Genomic DNA, 26,701 nt, shown 5'->3' on the forward strand with positions numbered 1-26,701 from the left:
AGACCAGTCTGAATAGAAAGAAGGGTTATGTAAGCATAGGCATGAATAAAGGATAATAGTAGAAGAAAAAAGAGAAATGGCAAGAAGAGATAGGAAAGATGAATTAAAAATCTGTATTTCGGGTATCTATATCTATCTATCTGTTCAGAAAGGTATTCTTTTTAAAAGTCGAGTAAACAGCCCAGTAAGAAATATTCCTGCTAAGTTGTCATCTTCATGAAAATTAAATGTAAAAAAATGTTGAGGCTTGTGTGATATAGCAGGTGATGTTCTTTTCCTGGTCCTTGTTTTTCCAGGCATTGAGGCAGAATCTGTTGGGTCTCACCTAATATCTGGATTACAAACCTTTGGAACCACTTACTGGTCCAGACATCTGTCTTTGCCTGCCTTGGATTAACAGCTCTATTACAGATGTTTCTTTAAGCAAATAGAAACATTATGTGCTGATAAAACTGCCAAATAGAATGTCTTTAAAGGAATAAAGCCTGTTTTAAAGTGAAGAGTCCTTTAGAAGAGCAAATCTTTATTTTAAGCATAAGTCCAGATATGCATTTATGGGTTTACTTAAAATGAGGTACTCACTTGGAATGTCGTGGCACAGATGCACTACAGCCCTCCGTTGCCTTTGGTTCCTCTGTTGGTCGGCTGCTGGAGGGAGGAGCCAGGGTGCTGTCATACTCTAAGGCGGATGGAATGACTGGCTGGCCGGGAGAACCCGCAGCCTGAGATTTACCTGTTCTCCTCTTAGTGTGAAAGGACTAATGTGACAGACTGGGGTGGCTGAAGCTAATGTGTAGTATGTAGGTTTATATAGGTAGAATGATTACTTCTTTTCAGTAAAAAGTAATTGTATGTGTCAGTGTTTTATTTCCCCCCAGTTTTATTGAGACATACTTGATAAATAAAATGGTGTATATTTAAAATGTACAATGTGATGATTTGACGTAAGTATACATGTGTGCTTTAAAATGGGACATGCTTCCTCCCATGAAGCCCTTCTTAAAGTAAGCTTTTTAAGTAAGTGGGGCTGGAATTCTATCTGACATACAATAGTTGGTCAAGCTGTAATAAATATGTGGAGAGACGATGTTCTTTCTTTGTTATAACTCCCTGAATTACCAACTGTGTCTTTTCATTGATATCCTAGAGTATTTCCTTCACATTCACTTGCTTTTCTCTCATTGCATTAGAATTTTACTATAATTTATGTTAAGATGGGCTATCCTCGCCTACCAGTGGAAAAACAATGTGAACTGGCCCCTACGCTCCTTACTGCCATGGAAGGGAAACCTCAGCCACAGCAGGATAGGTAAGCTTTTCTCAGTTCCCTTATCTTCCACCTACAAGTGTAAACAGCTGCCTTTCAAAAATAAGGTTGCATGTTCTCTTTCACTTGGGCAGATGTGAAGGCATGGCTTGAACTCTCAGCTGACAAATAATTGAATTTTCTGTGTTACCCTAACGTTACTGTTTTGTTACTGTTACTGTTATTACAAGATTTCTTCATGTGAGCATATTGAAAAGTGTGCAGAGCTAACATTTTTCTCAATCTAAATGCATTTTTTTGGGTCAGTTATTTTGAAGAAACTGATTTCATGTTATTGCACAGTTACACTTATAGAATTTCACCAAAACATTTCCATCTTGGAGGATCTAAAGTTTCAGAGTAGTTTTCCTGAGGAACAGATCACTTGTTTATATTAGTATGGAGATTGGAGAGGTGAAAGGTTTCGATAACACCCTTAGTTTCTAGGTTAGCTCAGTTCTGTATTGTAGCCCTGTAGTGGTGAGAACCATTCTGCATGCGGAGTGCAGAAGTTGTGGAGGAAAGATGTTTAAAAACCCTTTTCAGTTTACTTTTTAGAACATATACTTAAAAGAGAGACTGTAATACAGATACTTATAAATAAATTTAATAAACATAACAAGGACTGTTTGAAATTTTCATGTGTTTTAAGAAGAGCAAAAGGTATTATGAAACAAGGGATTATTTTTAAAATTTATATTTATTTTTTAATTGAAGTATCGTTGATACACAGTCTTACATTGGTTTCAAATATCCAACACAGTGGTCCAACCGTTACCCTATTATTAAATCCTCACCTGCACTAGTACAGCTACTATCTGTCAACATAGGAAGATGTTACAGAATCAGTGGCTGTATTCTCCATGATGTGATACCACCCCCATGATCAACCTACATTATGATTATTTTGTGCCCCTTTATCCCCCTCAGCTTCCCTACCCACCCACCCCAACTCATTCCCATGGTAATCATTAGTGCCTTCTCAGTGTCTCTGAGTCGCCTGCTGTTTTGTTCATTTTGTTTTGGAAAGAAGGAATTATTGAAGCCATAATACTTAAATTCAGACAGTGGACATTTTAATATTATGTTAAAATATTGACAATTCTGATTTTTAATTTCTTTAGCTTTAGAATAACTATTTTAATTAACTGTGGAAATGAAAAATTTCATTGAAAAGATATAAGATGAACTTTACCTAAGGTTTAACATAAAATCTCCTGTGGTAAGTTCAGATATTAGCACTGAGTGCATATTATGTGTACTTTTTCTCAGGTGTTTTTGGTGATGAGCCAGATTGGCTAAATGCTACTTACCACTCAATATACTAAGCTTTCAAGAAGAAAGGAATCTTGGCCAGTTCGTAGGTTAAAACTTTGTAAATTAGTGATGTTGAAAATGAATGGCCTTAGCTACAATTACCAATTTTTGTTACATATTTTTTGTTTTGTCTCTTATTTGCATGTATTAAGACCTTAATTTTTAAGTAGTTGCAATAAATGTAATTGTTTTTTCAGCTTAATGCATCTTTTAATACCAACCCTTTTTCACATGAAATACCCTGTTGAATCATCAAAATCAGCTTCTCCATTTAATCTTGCTGAGAAACCAAAGACTGTGCAGCTGCTTTTGGACTTCATGCTAGACGTCCTTCTGATGCCTTATGGGTAAGTTAGAAAAGTAAAAGCAAAACAAAGCAACCTTGTTTTTGGCTGCTTTTACTGTGGGGAGTTAAGTACTATTTTAAATGATTCAGCTTTCACTTGAAGATGGATGTCTCAGGTTTTTTTGTTGTAGGCCTTGCCTCCTCTTAACTCCAGCCCCACTGCTTATTGACCTTACAGATGGGGAGTTGCTGCTGTGATTTCAGACTCAACCTGTCCAACCCAAAGCAGTCTTTCCCCATAAAAATAGTTCCTCTCCTTTAATTTCTGGTGGTGCTGTGATGATTCTCTTTGCCGTATAGAAGTGTAATTATGAATTATCTCCAGCTTGTCTCTTCCTTGTTGCTACAGTGAGTTTCATAAAACGTCCCCACTCCTCCTCGGTGTTTCCTAGAATCGTTCCCACTGCCATCATCTTGCTTTGGCTCTTTTCAACTCTTGTCATGACTTTGTCAACAGCTGCTCTTCTTCAGAGCTTTGTATACTGCCACACAGTTTCCTAATTTTTAAAACATATATCTTATCAAGTCATACCTTAAAACCATTGGGCCATTTTTTTCCAGTCATTACATAAAGACCTGCATTTCTTGCACTCTTATGTGTCCTTGCCTTTCTATGTTTTAAGAGTACAGTTCTTTGATTAGAATGCTTGTCCGTCAAAAAGAAAGAAGTGCTGAAAGAAAGAAAATGAGACAACAGTCAAAAACCAATTTGAAATCTCAAACTAGCTTACATGTTAAATATGTGTGTCTCTGACTTAGTTTCTTGCTATAGACAGAGGACACTATATTCCACGTCTTCATAACACTAAATGGCCATCGATATTGCCACTTTGTGTTTTTTTTGCATTGTAGACATGTCCGTTTTCCCTAATGATTGGGAGCTCCTTGAAGTCAAGAGCTGTTGTAGCTAGCTCTGGTCCTTGGCATACTGCCTGGGTTGTGATCTGCTTCCAGCCTACTTATTTTCTAGGTTGTCCTGCTGCTAGAGGTATTTTTCTAAAATGCTACTTTCATTATATATCTTACCTGATCAAAATATAGTATACACTGTAAGTTTGGCATGTGGGTGCCATATCATCTCTTCCTTGATCCAGACAAGAGAGAGTTCATGCTGTAGGATTTTCCTTACTCTCTAGTTTGCTCCCCTCCGACCCCTCTACTTTGGTGGCTTTATTTTCTATACCTTCAAACACTTCCACTATCTCTTTCATATAATTTCTTATTTCTCTGTGGTTTCTTTGTCATTTGACCAAATCTCAAATGCTCTTACATGTGTTGTGTTGTGTTGTTACTGTTACAACTTGCTCCAGATATCAGATACTCAATCTTTTTTTCCCTCAATATGTATTTAATGAAAGAATATAACTATTGACATATTCCATTACAAACTTTATTGTGTCACCGGTTCTTCCTTATCTTGATCCTAGATGACATCGCATCTGGCTATGGAAGTGTTTAAGACCAAATGACAATTTCCAGTGGATTTATTTATTTATTTATTTATGTTTTGCTCATTGCTTTTTAAAAAAAATTATTGTTGATATACAATGTTATGTTGGTTTCCAATATATAACACAGTGGTTCAGTAGTTACACATATTATTAAATCCTCAACCCCTCTAGTGCAGTTACTATCTATCAATGTACTAAGATGTTATGGAATCATTGACTATATTGTCCATGCTGTACTACCATCCCCTTGACCAACATATATTGTGTTTGTGAATTATTGTGCCCTTTATCCCCCCTCACCCTTCCCCCCCATCACTCCAGTCCCTCCACCTTGGTAACTGCTAGTCCCTTCTTGGAGTCTCTGAGTCTGCTGCTATTTTGTTCCTTCTGTTTTGCTTTGTTTTTATACTCCACAAATACGTGAAATCATTTGGTATTTGTCTTTCTCCACCTGGCTTATTTTACTGAGCATAATAACCTCTAGATCCACTCATGTTGTTGCAAAAGGAAGGGTTTCTTTTCTTTTTAGGATGAATAATACTCCATTGTGTATATGGACCACATCTTTATCCATCCATCTATTGATGGACACTTAGGTTGCTTCCATATCTTGGCTATTGCAAATAGTGCAGTGATAAACACAGGGGTGCATATATCTTTTTGAATCAGGGATTTTATTATCTTTGTTTAAGTTCCTAGTAGTGGAATTACTGGGTCAAATGGTATTTCTATTTTTAGTTTTTTGAGGAACCTCCATATTGCTTTCTACAATGGTTACTCCAATTTACATTCCCACCAACAATGTGGGAGGGTTCCTAATTCTCCGCATCCTCACCAGCATTTGTTATTTCTTGTCTTTTGGATAGTGGCTATCCAAACTGGTGTGAGGTGATATCTCATTGTGGTTTTAATTTGCATTTCCCTGATGATTAGTGATGTAGAGTATCTTTTCATGTGCCTGTTGGTCATCTGTATTTCTTCTTTGGAGAAGTGTCTGTTCAGCTCCTCAGCCCATTTTTTTTTTTTGGTATCATTACTATGCAATCACATGGGCAACATTGTGGTTACTAGATACCCCCATTATCAAGTCCCCACCATATACCCCATTACAGTCACTGTCCATCAGCATAGTAAGATGCTACAGTCACTACTTGTCTTCTCTGTGCTATACTGCCTTCCCTGTGCCCTCCCTATTTTATGTGTGCTAATCATAATGCCCCTTAATCCCCTTCTCCCTCCCTTCCCACCACCCTCCCCAACCCCTATCCCTTTGGTAACTGCTAGTCCATTCTTGGGTTCTGTGTGTCTGCTGCTGTTTTGTTCCTTCAGTTTTTGCTTTGTTGTTATACTTCACAAATGAGTGAGATCATTTGGTAGTTGTCTTTCTCCACCTGGCTTATTTCACTGCACGTAATATCCTTTAGCTCCATCCATGTTGTTGCAAATGGTAGGATTTGTTTTCTTCTTATGGCTGAATAATATTCCATTGTGTATATGTAGCACATCTTTATCCATTTATCTGCTGATGGACACTTAGGTTGCTTCCATTTCTTGGCTATTGTAAATAATGCTGTGATAAACATAGGGGTGCATCTGTCTTTTTCAAACTGGGCTGCTGCATTCTTAGGGTAAATTCCTGAGAGTGGAATTCCTAGGTGAAATGGTATTTCTATTTTTAGTTTTTTGAGGAATCTCCTTATTGCTTTCCACAATGGTTGAACTAATTTACATTCCCACCAACAGTGTGGGAGGGTTCCTCTTTCTCTGCATCCTCACCAACATTTGTTGTTGCTTGTCTTTTGGATGTTTGCCATCCCAACTGGTGTGAGGTGATATCTCATTGTGGCTTTAATTTGCGTTTCCCTGATGATTAGCGATGTGGAGCATCTTTTCATGTGCCTGTTGGCTATTTGCATTTCTTTGGAGAAGTGTCTGTTCATATCTTCTGCCCATTTTTTAATTGGGTTATTTGGTTTTGGTGTTGAGGTGTGTGAGCTCTTTATATATTTTGGATGTTAACTCCTTATTGGATATGTCATTTATGAATATATTCTCCCATACTGTAGGATGCCTTTTCTTCTACTGATGGTGTCCTTTGCTGTACAGAAGCTTTTTAGTTTGATGTAGTCCCGTTTGTTCATTTTTGCTTTTGTTTCCCTTGCCCGAGGAGATGTGTTCAGGAAAAAGTTGCTCATATTTATACTCAAGAGTTTAGCCTGTGTTTTCTTCTAAGAGTTTTATTCATGGTGAAATTTTGAGTTCAAGTGTTTATTTTTCTTGAAAAGTTCTGTGGGAGGAAAGTGTATAATTGGATGTATTACGTATGTATGTGTATATGCATGTGTTTTAATAAAGGGGTTAAATTTCTGTTTCTTTCCAGATATGTGTTAAATGAATCCCAGAGTCGCCAAAATTCATCTACAGCACAGGGTTCTTCAAGTAGTGGGGGAGGTTCTGGAATACCACAGCCTCCCCCAGGAATGAGTTTTTATGCAGCTAAACGAGTTATTGGTGATAACCCATGGACACCTGAACAGCTGGAACAGGTACCACACACTGCTTGTTCATAGTGGAGCTTAACTCTGACATTCGCCCCTATGAAGTCCATGCAAGCACGTGTAACATAATTCCAGTGTGTACAGGCTCTAATGAAATATGTTTGAAAGGAGCAGTTGATGTAATGTGTTCTCTTCATCATGTCCATTATTTGTAAAGCCCCAGGGAAAGGGAGGAGTGGGAAATGCTCCTCAGTTTTTATGATTTTGCTAACTTAGTTCAATATAAAATAAAGCCCAGTTATAAATAGAGTATACTTAACTTCTTCATTTTAGTGTTTAATTATAGGTTTAATAATCATCTAGCTGTTTTGGTGCAGTTAAAATACAATTTATCTTTAATTATTCAGCTTTTTAGGGCTGCACATTTTGTATAAAGGGAAGAATTGTATGAACAAGTGACAATATGGGGGAAAAGCATGACTCCCTTTTATATTTATTCCTGGGAATTTAAAAATTGGCATTAAGAATTTTATTCTGGATTTAAACAGGACACAGATGTTCTCTGAGCAGCTTTTTAAAAAGACTGGTGCTCTTCAGAGAAGGGGCCTCACTGTGTCTGTGCCATCAGGCACCTCAGGGAAGAACAGATGAGATCAGTATGTAATTATTTTGGGATTCAAGCAACATGGGTTAGTCTTCCAGTCCTTCCTTATCTCTCCGTGGCCCTCTAAATCATCCGATCCTTTCATTTTTGTGAATATAAGTGACCGCTGATCAAACCCTGTTCCCAGGAGAGGGAAAAAGGCAAGTGGGGCAATCTTGACGCTCACAGATCTATAGAGTGATTTGTTCAGTGAGCGTTACATTTGGTTAGATTTATTTCTTCATGTTCTATGGATTTTTTTCTTAAACCACGATGTAAGTAAGAAAGAGAGGTAAAGAATGAAGAAGCTCATAAAGAGTATAAGCTATGTGATAGGCAATATACATATCTCATTCCATCTTTGCAGCAGCCCAGTGAGGTATAGACATTGTTCCATTTTGTAAAAGGAACTGAGGTCTTAAGATTCGCCATTCTCCCACTCCTAGTACAGGCTTTGGGTCTGGGTCTTTCTGAAGGCTAAGAGCTGTAAGTGCTGGAGAATAACTGTTAATATTAAACTCTAATCTTATGTTGGTTATTATTTGCTAATTTTATCTAAGGGCCTCTGTATGCCTTTGTCAACTTCATAATCTAGAATTGAAATGAGTTTCAAGGATGAAAGCTGTTTTTCTCTTTCATTTTACATTTTTTGTCTTCCAGATAAGACAGCTGTTATTTATTTTTTCTAATTATAAAATTAATGATAATATGAACAGTCAGTTATTTATGGAACTTTATAAAGAGAAATTAAAAATTACCTGAAATCCTGCCATGCTTTATAGCTGTCATTTGTCATTCATCTATAGCCTGTTCTGTGTGTGTGTGTTGTGTGATTGCACAAAAATAGTTTTGCCCACTAACATTTTTACATATGTAGTGTTATTTGTAGATCGCGTTTTTCATTTAACAAAATACTAGTTTTTAAAAAAATGTCATCCTTTTTAATGTATGCATAAAATTTAATTATCTGTAAGCCACATAATATATTTTTGACTAGTCTCTTATTGATGGACATGAGTATTGTTCTCATTTTTTTTGCGTATTTTTGTTTTTGTATCTTTGTATAGTTGACTGCCACATCTGTCTTTTTATGACTCAAAAAGTCTTCTGTTGTAGCTCTTGTTACAAGTCAGTCATATTGAACACGGGGAGGGGAGGCAGGCATTTGTGTACCTTTTAAAATCGCACCCTTTGTTATTTAATAATTGTACATTCATCAGTCCTAATCATATACATAAGAACTATTATATAACTGATTTTTAAAGGTAAAGGTAAAGTTTTACTTTCCAGGTATACTATCTTAAATAGAGTTATTTATAGTGAAATTCTTAGCTCCTTCACATCATAGGAAGTTCTAAGCAGAATCTGTCTTTAGTCTGTTTCATTTTAGCCAGTCAATTAGATTGAATACTATTTGATTAGAATTTCACTTGAATTGACTGGAGTATGTTTGAAATTATTGTTTTCAGTATGTAAGAATATTGAGGACCGAATTAGTATGTTAACAATAGAGTGAAACTTTATAGAATGTGAGTTGTTTAGTAACTATCTTTATGAACTGTCAGAACAATCCATGGAGTACTTTATTCTTAATGTACCACTCTCTTAAGTGGAGGCTGCAAATTTGGACTTCTGTACAAGCCTTCATTGTTCTTGAGATGCTCTGTAACCTAAGTAGGAAGACTGTGTATCGTAATGGTCTTCAGGTTTGAGATTTGGGTTTGAATCTTGCCTTCATTGCTTATTAACTATGTATCTGAATCTCCTAAGTGTTGCCTCAGTTTCCTCATCAGAAAAATGGGTGTAATAATACTTACCTCATAGACTGTGAAGGTTAGGTGAAATTTATGAATATGTATAGCTGAGTACAGTCCCTGGCTGTTGTGAGCCTAAGTAGGAGCTGCTACTGTTGTTACTATTTACCTTTGGTTTATGACCAAATATTAATAAATAGTATTTTTGGTTGGTGGTCTTTGTTTCTCTGATCACTGTCTTCTTCCCTTCATTTATCTACAGTGCAAATTGGGTATAGTGAAATTCATAGAAGCTGAACAGGTGCCTGAACTTGAAGCAGTTCTCCACCTGGTGATTGCTTCTAGCGACACACGCCACAGTGTAGCAACAGCAGCTGACCTAGAATTGAAAAGCAAGCAAAGGTAAACTACGTACTTTCCTTTTAAACTTTCAATCTGAAGAGAGTGTAGATCTCTGAATGCTTACTCAGCACATATTTGTTATTTCAGGATTTTGTGTAGTAAGATTCAATTTATGCCATTATGCCATTATGAAATACATCTAGTCAGTAATAAAGACAGTTTGCTAAAGAGCAGGATTCTGTATAAGATAAAGAAGAGAAACTGTTTGGAGAAGCATTTTATCATTTTCTATAATTCCAAAAAAAATGGAAACAAGTTCAGATTTCCACAATAGGGGAATAGTTAAATTAACTGTGTGTATTTATGTAGAATATTTATCTGCCAAAATAATTATAAAAATTTAAAGCAACTACTATGCTGATGGACAGTGACTGTAATGGGGTATGTGCGGGGGACTTGATAATGGGGGGACTCTAGTTACCATAATGTTGTTCAAGTAATTGTACATTAATGATATAAACAAAAAACAAAAAACAAAAAAAAAACAAAAAAAATAAAGCAACATGTAAATTGCCCCCAAGTAATGGTAAATGAATAAGACAGAATACAAAGTTATGTGTACTAATTTAAAAATGACATGTGCAAGGGCTGAAGAATAACATGAAAAATTGAAGATATTTAGGTGAAAAAAGTCAAATTGTGAACTAGTTCTTTTTTGAATTTATTTAAATGCTTAATGTAATAACATGCTTAAAGTGGACTGTAGATAAGACAATAAAGCTTTATGAAGGTTGCATATATTGTAGCTTTCCCTCTTAAAGAAACCAGTATAAATTTGTAACAGAATAAGGAAATTACCTTCATGTGTTTTAGTTTACTTGTTGAAATACAGTTGACCCATGAACAACTATGTTTCCCTGCTTATATGTGGATTTTTTTCAAACGATATATTGAAAAGTTCTTTGGAGATTTGCGACAATTTGAAAAAATATTTTCTTTTCTCTTTATTGTAAGAATATGGTATGTAACACCTGTAACATACAAAATATGTATTAATTGAGTGTTTTATTGGGGTCCAGTTAACAATAAGCTATCAGGAAAATTTTTGGGGAGTCAAGTTATGCATGGATTTTCAACTGTGGAGGGTTTTGGTGCCCCAGCCGTTGTGTTCTTCAGGGGTCAACTGTATAAACAAACTGTGTGTATGTGATGGTGGTTCAGAATGGGTTAACACTAAAGGGCATTGAGGCGGCATAGAAGAGGAGTGTGTTTGTCATGGAGTTAATTCTGGTCATGCTTCTTGCTGGTTGTCTGAATTTGGATAACTCACTTAACCTTGCCAGGCCTTGGACTCTGTAAAATAAGAAACCTGTTTCAGACTGTACTTAACATTCTCTCTAAGTCTAAAATTCCTTCTTGCTGCTTATAACTGTATCTTCCTGGTATCCCTTTCAAGGACTTTATTTAGTTTAAAAGTATCAAAAAAATATTCCATTAAAACTATTCATTGTTTTCAACAAATACGTTGGAAAATTTTTTGGAGATTTGCAGCAATTTGAAAAAACACTTTCTTTTTATTGTAAGAATACAGTACAAAATACCTATAACATAAAATATGTGTTAATTTGACTGTGTTATTGGTGTTTTTTGAACTGGCCTCATTCTTTACACCATGTAGTGGATTGGATTGTTGGAAATATAAATGTGGTGCTAAAGTATTCTAATTAGATTTGGTTTTGTCTGTTAAAACAAGTGTATGAATTTTTCCATAAAATAACAGAACATGAATTGTTAAAAAGTGAGCGGAGAACGATATGTAGATAGCATCCCATTTTGTTAAAGGGAAATCCCAAAGTATCTCTTCAGTGATACATCTATCTGTTTATTTCTTTATCTACCTACTTACCATATCCATCCACCTATTTCACATGTGTAGGAAAAAAGTCTAGAAAAAGTACACAAAAGTTAATCGTTACTGAAAAGGAGAGAGATATAGTATAAATTTCTCTATTATTTGTTTCTGACATAATCAGAAAACAAACTTAGAAAGATGGCAAGAGGAAAAGTAGAAGCAGTGAAAACAATCCTTATTAATTTAAAGTTTTTTGTTTTTACTATTTTACTATTTAGTTTTAGTTTGTGAGGTTTTTAGTTTGTTTTACTAAAGTGTGTTTGTGAGTTTTATCAAAAATCTCTAAACCTGAAGTGTTTTAAAAGAAAGGTGGAGTTTGAGGATTAATTAGCAATCAACTAAGGAAAGATATAGGTGAAAAACTACAATAGAATTGTAGAATGTCCCTGAGATAGTGGAATTGTGGATTCCAAAGAAGAGGCAGATTGATAAACTATGAAAGAAGAGGTGGATTAGAAAAACAGTCAAAGCAGCATGATAAATTGTTTTTTGCACAAACAGCATAGTTTGAAAACAGAACCAATGTCAAAAGTTACAGAGAAGATAGAATGGTTAAATCTCACTAATCAAATGAAATGCAGGGTTGCATTATTATAATGTTTATAAAATGACTGGGTGGGGGCTCCTGCAGAATGTGATTGGGTGCCATCACCAATCACTTTATATTCTAATTCACCTTAAAGTAGAAACAGTCTTAGTGACTAATGGCAGCATGGCTGCTCTGTAGAATCAGGTGCTAAAACTATAAATGTATGCTTGTAGATAGGGACAAAGGGGAATGCTATGAATCCTAGTGACACAATATTGGAGAAACATGATAGGATGCAAGCTTCCTAGAATTGCAGTTTGAATGGTGAAAGTTTTTTTTTGTGTCACTTTTGAATTTCCAAGTGGTTAAACAGAAGAATCATGCCTCAGGGCTCTTTTTAAAACAAGTGTAGAATGGCTCTGCTCTGTTGGAATTGCTCCATGGCATTGGCCCTGAGAGTGGAATACAGTCCAGTTTTCTTGTATGGCACTAAATGAGGCCATTGGATACAGTGATCTATTGAATCAAGATGGGATAAGTGACTTTTATTTCTTTTTCTGTTTAAAAACTAACTTTGATAGAAGTTAATCACTTTCCTCCTTTCCTACCATGTCAGTTGCCCATTTCATTTGTGTATTTCTAACATTTTTCTTTGGTAACAAGTATTGGGGCTGTGATTTTTTGAAATCATTGAAGTTGGAGAAAAAAATAATTTTAACAAGCTGTGTTGAAACCTTCTATAGCCTGATTGACTGGAATAATCCTACCATCATTAATAAGATGTACAAGGTATACCTTGGAGATATACCACTGAAGACAAAAGAGGTAAGTTGTTTTGGTTTATTCTCATATCATCATGAAAACCGTTTTGTAGACATGAAACTTGTGTTCATCTTTGAACATTTTCTCCTTGTTATTTTGATTTAAGCTGAACTTGTATTATAGGAAATACTAGTTTTAAGCCATCCTAGTCTAGGTAGATTAAAATCTCCGGGTAATTTAGATACCTGATCTGGTGTTTTTAATTCAGATGCTCAAATATTGATGATACATTATCTAGATTAGAGAGCAACAAACTGTTTTGGTTAGTATTTTAGGCTCTGCTGACCATAGGTTGTGAGGCAGCAACTACTTAACTCTGCCATAACATCAAAGCAGCCATAGGCAACACATAACTGAATGAATATAGCTGTGTGCCAGTAAAACTTTATGGATACTATAATTTGAATTTGATATAATTTTCACATTATTAAAATACTACTCTTTTGATTTTTAAAAAAATTATTTGAAGATGTAAAAACTATTCTTAACTCACAGGCCTTACCAAGACAGATGGTGGGCCAGATTTGGCCTGGGGGCTATAGTTTGTTGACCTCTGGTCTGGATTCTAGAACAAGAGGTGGGTTCTTCTGAAGCCTTGAAGTAAGGGGTTTGCTTAATAATACAAGTTCTGTTTAGTTCATTGTGTTTAAAAGTGTTTCAAGTTCAAACCCAGACATATGAGGATTATGTTTGCTTGCTTGCTTTTTAAATCGTAAATAGTTGTTTTGAAAATAATATTAGTTACAGTTAGATTAGATTGAGTGTGATATAGCAGAAAGAACAATGAATTGGGAATGGTGGATATTAGTACTACATGTAAATGTACTGGGGAGGAGAGATTTGGCCAATGACAGAATTTCTCTGGGCCTCGTGTTCTTCATGTAGAAAATGAGGTTGGATTAGATCAGTGGTTCTCAGAGTGTGGTCCATGGACCCTTATTGGGTGACATTCAGAGGTTCATGAAGGCAAGAAATTATTTGCCCTTTATTTTTTTACCTGTGTTGACATTTGCGCAGATGGTGCAGAAGCAATGCGGTGTGACTGCTAGGGTCCTAGCATGGATCAGAAGCTGTATCATGAAATAATACTAACAGTTATTGTGCTTTCCACTGTTAGCACTCATGGTAAAAAAGAAAAAAAAAGAAAGAATTAAGCTCAGTCTTACTTAGGAATATCCTTGATGAAATGGTAAAAATTATTGTCGAAGAGTAGACACGCAAACGGCTGTTATTGAGATGGGTATTTGGCATATGTTTTCTCTAAAATGAAAAAATGTGGTCTTAAGAAAAGCAGTTAACATGATTTATTGGCAAGGATAAAAGTTGAGCTTTCAAGCAAAAATTAGAATTTTGGGAAACTTGTGTTCATCAGAATGAACTGAACAGTTTGTCAGTACTTACAGACTTTTATGTGAGATTGGTGGGGATACCATTATCATTGATGTGATTCTGTTTTTGGGAAGGTGTTTTATAATGAAATATTTGCTTGCTTCAGTAAGCCAATGTTTCCTAAATGACCAGTGATGTTACAGATGACACAAGGGTAAGGCAGCCATTCGATGTGCAAGATAGACCAGTGGATTTAGTATAACAGAGTATGCACAAGTTTGTTGATGTGGTTTCAAATCCAAGTGGCAATTAATCTTAAGAAACTACTGTTCATCAAGTTTTGGTGTAGTGGCAAAGAATATCCATAATTACCTGAAAAGGCTAAAATCATTCCCGCTTTTCCATCCATATATTTGTGTGAAGGTGGCTTTTTTCCCCATGTACTTTAACCAAACAACATGTCACAAATTGAATGCAGAAGATAAAAAAAATCACCTCTCCTATAAGGAGGAGGATGACAAGATAGATTTACAGAAAGCATAAAACAATGCCATTTTCTGAGTACAGTTTTTTGTTTTGGGAAGTAACGTTTTTTTTTTCTTAGAAATGTTATTTATGAAAATATGTAATTTTTTTTGAGTGAATAGGTATTTAAAAATTCATCAGTTTTAATTTCTAGCATAGTAAAATTAGTAGGTATTCCAATATAAACAAGCTCTTTGGAGTCTTCAGTAATTTTAAGAGTTAAAAAAGGGATCTTTTATCAAAACCGAAAGTTTCTGTGATGAATGCCCTTGTACTGTTCACCATGTAAGAATTTATTCACTATGTAAGAATTCGTTCACCATGTAAGAACTTGTTCGTTATGCTTCAGAAGATTGGAGACTGATGAGAATTAGGCTTGAGATGGACTAATGATTGTGCATTGGGCGTTGACTCCCCTATACAGAATTTTATTGTTGTTAACAACCATTTGATCAATAAATATGAGAGATGCCCTCTCAAAAAAAAAAAAAGGGATCTTTTAAGCATTTAAGAGGGATCTTGAGACAATTTTGAGAGGCCACTGGTTTAAATGATCTCATGACTTTCAGTTTACAATACTTTTGAAATGTTAAGTATAATCAGACATATTTTCAACAGGGAGCAGTTCTGAAGCCAGAACTGAAAAGAGACCCAGTCAGTACAAGAGTCAAGTTAAAGATTGTTCCCCATCTCCTTCGTTCTAGACAAGCTGCGGAAACATTCCCAGCTAACATTCAGGTAATTAATTCTCAGAGAAAACCGGTCTATTTCCAATTTTTGTTTCTGCTAATTAGAGAAAGCTGCATTAATGGACAAACAGAAGGTAGGTTGATGGAGACAATATTAATGAGACTCCTACTTTTTTCTATCTTGTTTACCTGTAAGAATGATTAAAATTTTTTATTACAGTATATACTATATATGATTACCATTAACCCTAAATGTTTGGTAATAATCTCTTTCAACTAGTGTTTTTCTGAGTGGCTTTTCTCTAAAAACACACTACCAGACTTGATCACTTGAGGGGAAAAGGAGTCATCCTTAACTGAAACCCTATATGAGGGCAGTGGCCGCATCCTCTTGATTCTGTCTTACTGTTTCCATCTTCCTATGTCTAACTAATGCTGACATAAATGGACACTGTCATTTCTTGTTTTGGTCATCACAGCAGTCTTCCATCCTGCTTCCCTGCCTCTAGTCTTGTTCACAGCCAGTTTGTTTTGTGTTGCCACCAGAGTTTTTTAGCAATGGGAAATCCTCATACTTTCTGTTGGTGAGATACAATCCCCTCCCCAATAACCAATTTTGTCATTAGTTATTTGCTTTTGATTTAAATAAGCCTCATGTTTTTTGTTTTTCTTAAAAAACATTTTTTTAAAATTTGTAAGATGGGTGTAATAATATCAGTTACCTCCTAGTGATGTTGTAAAGACTGAATGGGACAATTGAAAGCTTAGAGGGAGCACAGTGGCTTGACTCATTCAGTTATGAAGTTCTCAGTAAATGGTGAAAAGTTAGTGGCTACTTGCCTTTTGGTCTTATATGTTACCACCCCCTTGCCGCACCTTATATTCTAGCAAAAGATTGTGTGCTTTAAATAATTCCGTTTTCATGGCTCTATTTTCTGTCTTCTGCGTCTGCACTCATGATGCTCCCTCCCTCTCCCTGGCAGAGCTCCCTTTCTCCCTTTTGCCTGGTAAACATCTGCTCATGTTTCAAGGTCGTTGAGGTGTGCTGCCTCCTACCTCAAGTGTTCACATTTCCTGCCTTTCTTCTGTTCCAGTTCCAGAGAGAACTCTCTCCTTTGCAGTCACTGAATAGTGGGCACAGACTTAGCGTCTCTCCCTTTGAAGGATTATTTGTTTAAGTGGCTGTTCCCTCATTCTAGATGATAAAACTAGAACTCTGTGCTGCTTTCTAGCAGTAGACGCATAAGTTTTGCAGACTTGTAAGATCAATCATTGTGTTTGTTACTCCACAGACTGTTGACTGGAGATACTGATAGGCTGCCTAAGTTGGTCAACTAAAATGTTTGTACTAAAAAAAACTGTGTTGATTTTGAAAAATTAGTTGTAGCTCAAATGGTCTGCCATTGAATCCTGACTAGTATTTGAAAATAGAAATTACTGTTAATTGTTCTTGACATTGTCCCATTCTCATAGGTGGTGTATGATGGACTTTTTGGTACAAACACAAATTCAAAATTAAGAACATTATCTCTGCAATTTGTGCATCACATTTGTATAACGTAAGTTTTTTGAACTATTTGACTGTAAAGTTTTCAAGCTGTTAGAGTGCTCAAGTGAATTCAAGTATATCTTACCTAGAAAGAAATTGTGCTTGCTCATTATAAAAATATACCATGTTTTAATAAATGTTTTAACTTATTTCAGTTATGTCTCTATTATAATCATCTGAGAAGATAAGTAATTATAAGATTCTTATCTTGCTTTGTATATGTGTGCTATTTTTTTAAAGTTGTCCAGAAATCAAGATTAAACCATTAGGTCCAATGCTTTTGAATGGCCTCACCAAGCTAATCAATGAATATAAAGACGTAAGTGACTTGTCTTTTAAATTTTGTTACCATTTTATATTTTAAAGTATTTTCTGTTAAAACCTTTCTGGTCTACATGTGGTTTAGTTAGTTGCAGTTTGCTATTGTTCCATCATTTCCTAACATTTTTACTTGAAGTGGTCCAAATTTCAGAAATTGCCACAAACTTTTGCTTTTCTTGAGGAAATAACTGTTAAAAATGAATCTGAATCTTGAGGGGTCTTAACAACTTCTTAATTTTTTTTTTAAAGCAAAGGCATTTTATTCTGCTTTTAGGCCCTGTGCAAAATGGAATGGAAAGAGTTAAATTTTATTTCATGATTTATTTCCATATGGATGTCTGTTTGGATTTGCTTATATTGAGAGTGTTAATTCTTACAGGCTAAGACTTTACTGATTCAAAATTCTGTCAAAACATGCATTCAGTAAATTTTTGATTCCTTAAGCTAAGTGGGTGAAGATTCCTTGGACTGTAGATTTTTGAATCCTGTTTGTCTTTGCTGTGTCACTCTCACCACCTCCAGTATTTCAGAGGAATTTGCTAAAAAAAATAAGGCTTCAAGAACTCTTAGCATTATTTTCCTAAGTCTTAGCTAAACATGAATGCATGTTGGTAGAAGTATAGTGATCAACATTTTGCCACTTTAGAGTTAGAATTGGGTTTGAATCCAAGTTTTGTTCTTTGGTGAGTGTCTTGATTTCTTTGGACCTCTGTTCTTTATTAGAAAAATGGAAATAATAATACGACTTCATTGAATTACTGCGAAGGTTGAGATGATACACATACATTATTCAGCATAGTGAAGGTGCATTAGTAGATAGCATTTTAGAGAAAAATATTGTTAGTGTTCATTTCTTGTACAGCTGTGCTTTGGGAGCAGTGATAGGTCTGGTTCTCCCTTCTTATTCTCTTATTGAATAGTGCTTGCATGTTTCTTAAAGCCAAGAGAAACTTTCACATTTTTTTTATGGCTGCTTTGGATGGTTTGGTAGAATAGTGCTTTGGGGTTTTTAGGAGAATTCTGTATATTTAAAAATAGATGGAGAGGCCAGATAAATGACAGGGCCTGATGCCCATTACCTCCAGATGACCCCTGTATTTCTTCCCAACAAATGAATCCATAAGTGGCCATCTAGCTGGGGAAGAGTGAATCCTGTGTTAAATATATAAACTTTAATTCATAGAAGTGTTACTTTGTTCTGAGTAATCAGACTGTTGGTTTTCCTGAAACCATGTAAACCTCTGTCTGAGGAGGAAACTTTATTGAGTTCTTTGATGACTGTGATCCCTTTAACTCTTTATAGTAGAAGACATGAGAGGAAGCTGTTGTTTATGGTACAGATTTTTAGGGGATTGTTTCCCAGCTTCCTTCAGTTTTGGGTGAGAGAGGGAGGATGCTAATCCTGGAGAACCAGTGGTGAATTTTCTAATAAATTAAGCTGTTTTCTGAATGTGTTGATGAATTTTGGTATTTGAAGGTTACATAGTGTTGAAAATATCCTGAGCTTAGCACCAGCTAAGAGAACCTTTTCCTATAAGACCATTGTATTTTCATTTTCGACTGAGTTGGGGATGCAAGATTTCATTTTATTTTTCCTTAAAGTAGTGTAATGAATTCTGGGTTTGGACTTTTTCTTGTTTGGTTGTTTTGTCCAGATGTTAATATCGTGTACTTAGGCAAAGTGAAACCAGGTTAACAAGGAGTAAAACAATGCTTGTAATTGCAGCAAAAAGGTTTTGCCGTTTACTGTGTTTTTTGTTTTGTCTGTTTTTTGTTCTTTTTTTTTCCCCTTAATTTCAAGGACCCTAAGCTACTGTCAATGGCATATTCAGCTGTTGGAAAACTCTCCAGGTGAGTAAACTCTTTTTCAGTGAGAGATATCCTCTTGGTAAACAGAAAAATTATGTGGCATTTGATAAAAGGTGGAGAATAAATTTGTGATTCTGAAAGGAAATGTAATTCATAGCCTTAAGTTGTTTAGAAATGTCTTCCTTGTAAAAGGAAAGTGACGTGGAAAATTTAATTTACATTTGAAGATACATTACCATATTAAATGGTAGTCTTGAAATGAGATTTTGAACTGGATTGTGTCATAATGGGTTCTGTTTTCTTGTGCTGTAGAGGCATTTGCTTAATCTTAGGGGTCTCTTTTGCTATTTACTGTTAGTCTTCATACCCCTAATAATTAAGGTTTTCTCTAGTGACTCTCTTTAATGGTGATTTATTATGATTCTGGGTGGCCCTATATTCAAACATGGATTTTTTTTCTTCTGCTTAGTTTGATTTCCTCCTTCCGTTTCCTCCTTGTTTCCTCTTCCCTCATTGTATTTCCAAGCAGAAAGATAGAGGCACAGTGGCCTCAGTAGCACCATGTGGGGGGCTTCCACCTCTGGCCCAGGTTCTGTATTGGCCGGTGTGGACTAGGTCTCGAACTTCTGTACTGTGCAGGGAAGGGAGCTTTGAGGCTCAGAAAAAAGACACCCCAGGTCACCTAATGCAGCACAGGGTAGTCAGCACCTTGTCCTTTGTCTGTTGACATGAAGTAACAAAGCCCTTTATCATGATAGCCTTTAGTTTAAATAGCAATCTGGTCTTAATTATCTATTTTCTTTATATCAAAATCAGAAATGTTAACTGAATGCATGGAATATTATAAAGGGAATATCTGGGTAGTATGTGTGTTAATCAAGGGCTACTTGAATTAGACAGTTGAAGAAATAAATATTTACTTACAAAAATATTTGGCTTTTTGGGTGATAATCTGATAATGCAGACATTGTGTTAAAGGTGAATATACAAGTCTAGGAAAGTTTGTGTTTAGTTTCATTTCCTCCCATCTCATGGAAACGCATGGTAGTAATGACAGTCTTGTATTCTTTTACAGTCGAATGCCCCATTTATTTACTAAGGATATAGCTCTTGTGCAGCAGCTTTTTGAAGCCCTTTGTAAGGTAGGTAGACCCTTGGCAAATTTATGCTTTCTGCTTGGATGCTCACCTGGAAACTCGACAAGGAGGGAAACACTGTTTTTATCATCTTTGTAGGAAGAGCCTGAGACTCGACTTGCTATTCAAGAAGCATTATCCATGATGGTCGGGGCTTATAGTACTTTGGAAGGAGCACAGCGAACCCTCATGGAGGCACTTGTGGCTTCATACTTAATAAAGGTAGGTCCAACTATGTATAGAACCAATAAATGTATATACATTTCACATTTTGAAGAACAAAATTCAAATTGGTTTTCTTCTTAACTGTCTGGACAAGAGGAATATATGCTTTCATTTGGATTGTGATATATGATCTGTTTATCATCCTTCATGATAGAAATCTGATTTAAGCGGAGAGGAATACTCATAGAGGCTTTAGTTTAAAGCTTCTGTGTTGGAAAACTGTTCTTCATGTCATGTCCTCCAAGTTGCAAGTGTTTTGTTTACCTGGTAGTTGAGCACTGGAGTCCACTTGGGTAAAGTTCTGTAGGAACCATTGAGGGAAAAAAGAGAAAGAAAGAAAAATTTTATGTATCAAAGTGAGTCTGTAGGAAGAAAACTAGTGCCATCGTATATACTTTTCTTCCTTCTTGTCTTCTTTATTTGGCTGTTATGGGATTTTTAAGGAGAATTTTGACTACCTGTAGATATGTACACATATATACACAGGTGTATGCATAATACATATGTAGTATAAAGTACAAAATAAAATATTATGTATTTGCTTTAGTTCTTTGTCTTCCATTTCTAGGAGTAGAAAGAGGAAGATTAGAAGAGGGAATGATGTTAAAAAGTATTGGTGATACTAGTTGTGTCCTACTGAAACTTGGCTGGCATATTTAATACATTTATATTGAAGGAATGATTAAAGGTTTCAGAAAGGTATCTTGTTTCTATTGAAATAAGAATTATGTACACTCTGATAATTTACTGTATGTACAGTTCCATTGTCAAATGCTCTTGGTGTCTAGTGTGGTTCATGGTCATATGTCATGGACAAAGAAGTGTAGGCATATTTGGAAGCTTATTAGGATACACTACTTAAAACTTTCCCTAGGTAACAAGGAGATGTGATGCTCTTATAATGCATGTGGGTGGGTGCTGGTTGTACTCAGGCAGATCAAATTGTGTAACAATATTACTAACCAAAGCTACTCTATATTCTTTTCTCAGATTACATTTAAAGCAACCAGACTTTAGGCTAAATCATATGGACTTGTCCTTAATGTCATTACTCTTTATTGTAGCTCATGGAATGCTGAAAAGCAAGAACACCTAAATGGATAGGATAGTATATATTTCTTAATATCTCTCTCATCTCACTTGCATTTGTGACTGAAGGAATGACCCAGGGGGAAGGTACATGGGAATAAAGCTTGAGCAGCAATAGATTATACAACTGCTTTTCTGGTTGAACTTTGTATTCATAGATTATTCATCATTTTAAGTTAATTGAATATATTTATGTAGTTGAAACTTTGCTTTGGAATCCATTTTAACTTCAGAGCTAATCTTAAAAAGTTGGAGGTATTTTGCTTCAAATTTGTAGGGATTCTAGGTAACCTCTGTGTTCCCCACAAAATATCTTAATTTCACTCATGTGACTGAGAGTTTAAGAGTTGGGGAAGCAGAGGTGGTGTCCTGAAACTGTTCCCAGTGATGTTCGTTGGTCCCAGGGTTGGGCTAAGGATGTGCATGTACAGAGGGGTGCCCTGGCTCTGGTCTTTGTGGGTCTTCCTTCTTCACTTGGAGGGTCCTTTTAGATCATAAAAGTACTTTGTCAGTAATGTCTTTGTTCAAAAGACTTTTCAACAACATGATTAAAGATCTTGAACACATGATTTATCTTGGTTTTATGTAGTTAGACACAATTTGAAATAGTAACTTAAATTGTGTTTATAATTAAAATGACTTATCTTGACTGGAATGAGTTGTTGGTAATTAATTCTTCTTCTTTCCTTAATGTATGTGTGTTTGTGTGTGCATGCATTTTTGTGATAAATAGCCAGAAGTTCAAGTTCGACAGGTGGCTGTGAAATTTGCTAGCACGGTGTTTCCCTCAGATCATATACCTTCCAGATATTTGCTCCTACTAGCTGCAGGAGATCCGTAAGTTTCAAAAGTTGTTTATTTGAATTTGAGTTCATTTTAAATTACTTGAAAATTACTAAAATTTATGTTGTTTGCAATGTTGGTCTATGGAATTTAGAAGCAATTTATTAAAAGAGTTAAAAGTATGGCCCTTGATAGGATTAGATCTGTAGTCATAGTTTTTTTTTCTTTTTCTGTGGGTAAATTAAAGGTGCCAAGTCACACAGCTCTTCAAATCTCCTGAAATTTCCAAGAAGAAGTAACTTCTTATAATGTGTTTTGTGACTTCCTGCTTAGATAGGCAAGAATATATTTAAGGCATTTTTTCAGAACCCCTGTTGCCAAATGAAAGTGCTGTTCTTAATTTTCAAATGATCATTCTCTAACTGGTGAAATGCATTTTTTATTCTTATTTATCTTTCTGAAAGACGGGAAGAAGTTCATGGGGAAGCACAACGAGTATTAAGGTGTCTTCCTGGTAGAAACAGAAGAGAAAGTGGTTCTAAGCAGATGCCTTCTTTCCCAGAAATGGTATATTATATCCAAGAAAAGGTATGACATTTAACTTCAGATAAGGAGTTTGAGTCATATATTGTATAATGAAAGTAACATTTTTTAGGTGACACGTTTAAAATGCTATTACTAAGTGATAAATAATAAAGTTTCTAACAATGTTAGTATTTACAATAAGTGGAAGGTATAAAATGAGGGGGAAAATATAGTTCTCAAATGTAATCGATCTGTTTTGCCCAAATCTGAATTACTTACAATTCCTTTTATGTTCTTCAACATTTCGGCTGTGTTGAAAACTCTTCCTCTTGATATAACATGCTTAAAAGTACTTCTTTTTATTTTTAGGGACATTATTTAGGACACTGTAAGTTTAAGAATGCTCAGGGACCAATTAAAATTTTTCCACTGTGATCGTATGAGAGCATCACATTGGCTTTTGCAAGTCTGCTGTTTTTGCACTGTGTTCTCTGCTGGTAGATCAGACAGCTGTATTGGCAAGCCATGACGGCCAGCCCTGATCCTGTCCCACTGTTTACATCAGTGTTTCTTTGAGTATGCCCAGAGAAATACCTTACTGCCTGCCACTGCTGGTGGTTCTGGCCTTTTGCTCAGATTAAACATCTTATGAGAGTGGGAGGTCACTACTAAGCAGCCATGATTCTCTTCTCTGTAGCACCGTCATACGTATATAGGTCAGAAGATGCTTTTGTGCTCATATTTTCTCTACTGACTTCCATTATTAATAAAAATAACTGGCATGAAGCAGCCTCAGATGACTGTGTCGTTAGATCTTTGGAGAAGGCTTATTCTTTTTAAACTACCCAGTAAAAACTTGGGGGAAAAAAAGACAACATACTTGTCGTGTAGGGTTTGAAGAACATATATAATCAGCATGATTAATACAGAGATGTTTTCACTAGAAAAAACAGTAGCAAACAAGAATGTAGCTAGAAATGCGGGAGGGGCACATATGTTCCATTTTTCAGGAATTGTGTTTGTTTGGGGCTTATTTTTATTAGGCTTCCCATCGAATGAAAACTCCAGCCAAGTACGTGACAGGGACCACTGTCCTTCCATTTAACCCAGCAGCCTTTGGAGAGGTAGGACTTGTATATACTTTTATTTTGCTTTTTACAAAGGTTCTGAAAAATAATGTCATTCCCAAGGAGGTGTCTGTGAAATTTTTTTGTGTTGTAGATAAAGTCATATTATGGTGTCATTGTTCTTCACCTGGTTGTTTATTAGAAAAACAGTGTTTGGTAATTGGTATTTTAAATCATAGTGAAGTCTATATTTATCTCAGTGAGATGCTCTGCACTGATTACTGTTGGGATTTTACAGCAAATTAGGTTTGAATTTGAAAGCCAGTGAAATGCTGGGGATGTTTGGGTTATCTAGTTTTGAAGGTTGGTGAATGAAATTCATTTTTCACATTTACTAAGGGAAATGCTATTGTTTAGATCACTGACTTGCACTAATTAAATGGCAGGCGATAATCTTGTCAGAGTGATAAGAATATTCACAGTGAAATGTCTGCCTGTCCTCTATTTTAGCTATCAAGGAAAGAGCTTCCAGAGGACTTCTTAGTAGCCAGTTTATAGCAGAGGTTTTTATGGTATTGTATCTACTCTTCTGTAGATGATTTGAGCCCATTTTCTTGATCCTCATGTCAGTGGCGATTAAATATAACTGGAGTCCTACAGATCATTTATCTTTGACTTCTGCTCATTCTCTCTCTTTTGTCTTTCCTCTGTCTCTCATACACATACCTTTTAAAAAATAATGATTTTCATTATAATTTTATAGACTTCAAAAATTGAGTTTACATTTTAACTCCATTAAATTCCACTGAAAATACTTTTTTGGATTTATAAAAGCTTGTTATGTAAATTTTTCTCCATTATGGTGATTTCACTTAACATACTGAGTCATGTTTTCCAGCATCTGTGAGGCTTGTTTAATAGCTTTATGAAGTGGGATGGGGGGAATCAAAACTGAAAGTTGTAATTTTGAAGAAGAACTTCGCACAGTGATTTTTGAGAAGCTTACCTGATATTCTTCCCCCGTCTACTTTTAGATAGTCCTGTACTTGCGCATGTGCCTTGCCCACAGTGCAGGAGTGGTGCCCACCTCTCAGAGCTTGGCTGATATGCAAGATCATGCCCCAGCCATTGGACGCTACATACGAACTTTAATGTCGGGCAGCCAGGTGACGTCCTCCTCATCTTCCAAGAGTGGCGAGCCCAGCCCTGTTCAGATGTACATTGGCCTGCTTCAGCAGCTGCTCGCTGGGGCTGCAGGTATGAGGCCGAGATCCCCAAGCACTTATACAAAAACCAAATTTTAAACTCAGTTGAGGATTTATAGCAAAATTAGTCTCTCTTCACTACTATAACTGAGTATTAGTCTCTGTTTCTTTTCTAAACTTCCCTGATTGGTCCTTGATACACTGTGTCTCTTTTCAGAAAGAAATCTAACAATAGATAATATATTTTTATTTTGGAAGTGGGTGTGAAGAACAGGGCATCTTTTTATAGACAACTAGTCTGTAAGTTTGCTCTATTGAATCACATATTGTATTAGATTCATTTCTGTTTTGTGGAGTAGGGGAATGCCTCCTAAAGCAGTAGCTTTATACTGCAAAGGAACTTCGTGATCCTGTATGTTTATCATTTTTCTTGGCATTAAAATGGTTCTGAATTCTTTCTTTCTTAGGTTTGCCAGTCATGTATTGTCTATTGGAAGCTGTCTCAGTGTATCCAGAAAAGCTGGCTACCAAATTTGTAGACAAAACAGAATGGATAAAGGTATATCCTGTGCATGTACATTTCTCTTTCATTCTGTATATTTTAAACTTCAGTCCCATGATTTTGTATTTCTACCAGTGTTCTATGACCTTTTCTGCCTTTAGGTCATTTTGAAAATTCAGCAAACACTGAGATGCATAGAGTTCAGTATATCTCAGTGTTCTATCTAGGTGAGAGTGAATTAAGAGAGAAATGAATTAAGAGTCAAATCAGTAAAAAAATAATTTTTCTGTTTTAAGAGTTTAGAAAAATGAATAATAGATTGGTATAATTTAAATTAAAAATACATGAAATGTCTCCTTTGCATCACTGTTTCCCACTTACCAAATTCCCCAGCTTCCTGTGCCCCCCCGCCACCTGACAAATATATGTAGGTTGTCACTTATTTTTATATTGTGTACCTTCTGAAGTCTACTTATGCATATACACACAAATGTGCATTTAAAATGTTTCTCTATTATACAAAAGGTGGGTAGTTTTTATACTGTTTTGTACCTTCTTTCATTTACCATCAGAACATATAAGTATTTTCTATATAACTACAGAGAGAGCATCCTCTGTTTTCCATTGTATGTGCCATAATTTATTCTTCATTCTTATTGATGGTCATTTAGGGTGCTTTCAGTTTACTGTAATGACAAGCCATTTTGAATATGAGCAAATATAGTTTTTAGATGGATCCTCCAGAAGTTGAATTGAGGACATGTGCTTTTGCAACTTTGATAGATACTCATATCTTCTATATGAGCTGTGCCAATTTGTTCTCCCACCAGCCATGTAGGAGAGTGTCCCTGTCTTACGGTCACACCAAATGGATTGCCAGGTTTAGCAAGTAAAAACACAAGATACTCAGTTAAATTGTAAGTTGAGATAACCAAGGATAATATTTTTAGTATAAGTATGGCCCAAACAATTTTATATACCACTTGTTCTACAATGCAATCCTTTTTGGAAAAGACAGCTTAAATTA

The 26,701-nt window shown here is 35.6% G+C and overlaps 1 protein-coding gene across 5 annotated transcripts in view; it reads left to right on the forward strand.

The window, feature by feature from the left end:
- Positions 1-26,701, forward strand: part of ECPAS (Ecm29 proteasome adaptor and scaffold) — a 97,313-nt gene that overhangs the window by 33,600 nt on the left and 37,012 nt on the right. For 4 of the 5 annotated variants that reach the window (XM_037027326.2, XM_037027325.2, XM_037027324.2 and 1 more), the window contains 16 exons: positions 1,191-1,309; positions 2,821-2,970; positions 6,801-6,966; positions 9,578-9,717; positions 12,842-12,923; positions 15,393-15,512; positions 16,937-17,022; positions 17,253-17,331; positions 19,135-19,184; positions 20,218-20,284; positions 20,378-20,500; positions 22,326-22,429; positions 22,840-22,963; positions 23,944-24,024; positions 25,002-25,224; positions 25,640-25,731. In XM_037027326.2, coding sequence (XP_036883221.2) covers positions 1,191-1,309; positions 2,821-2,970; positions 6,801-6,966; positions 9,578-9,717; positions 12,842-12,923; positions 15,393-15,512; positions 16,937-17,022; positions 17,253-17,331; positions 19,135-19,184; positions 20,218-20,284; positions 20,378-20,500; positions 22,326-22,429; positions 22,840-22,963; positions 23,944-24,024; positions 25,002-25,224; positions 25,640-25,731 — 1,806 coding nt within the window. The remainder of the gene's footprint in view (positions 1-1,190; positions 1,310-2,820; positions 2,971-6,800; positions 6,967-9,577; positions 9,718-12,841; positions 12,924-15,392; positions 15,513-16,936; positions 17,023-17,252; positions 17,332-19,134; positions 19,185-20,217; positions 20,285-20,377; positions 20,501-22,325; positions 22,430-22,839; positions 22,964-23,943; positions 24,025-25,001; positions 25,225-25,639; positions 25,732-26,701) is intronic. The other variant, XM_037027327.2, reaches the window with a different exon arrangement.

This window comes from Manis javanica, chromosome 2 (assembly GCF_040802235.1).
Source record: "Manis javanica isolate MJ-LG chromosome 2, MJ_LKY, whole genome shotgun sequence".
Taxonomy (NCBI): domain Eukaryota; kingdom Metazoa; phylum Chordata; class Mammalia; order Pholidota; family Manidae; genus Manis; species Manis javanica.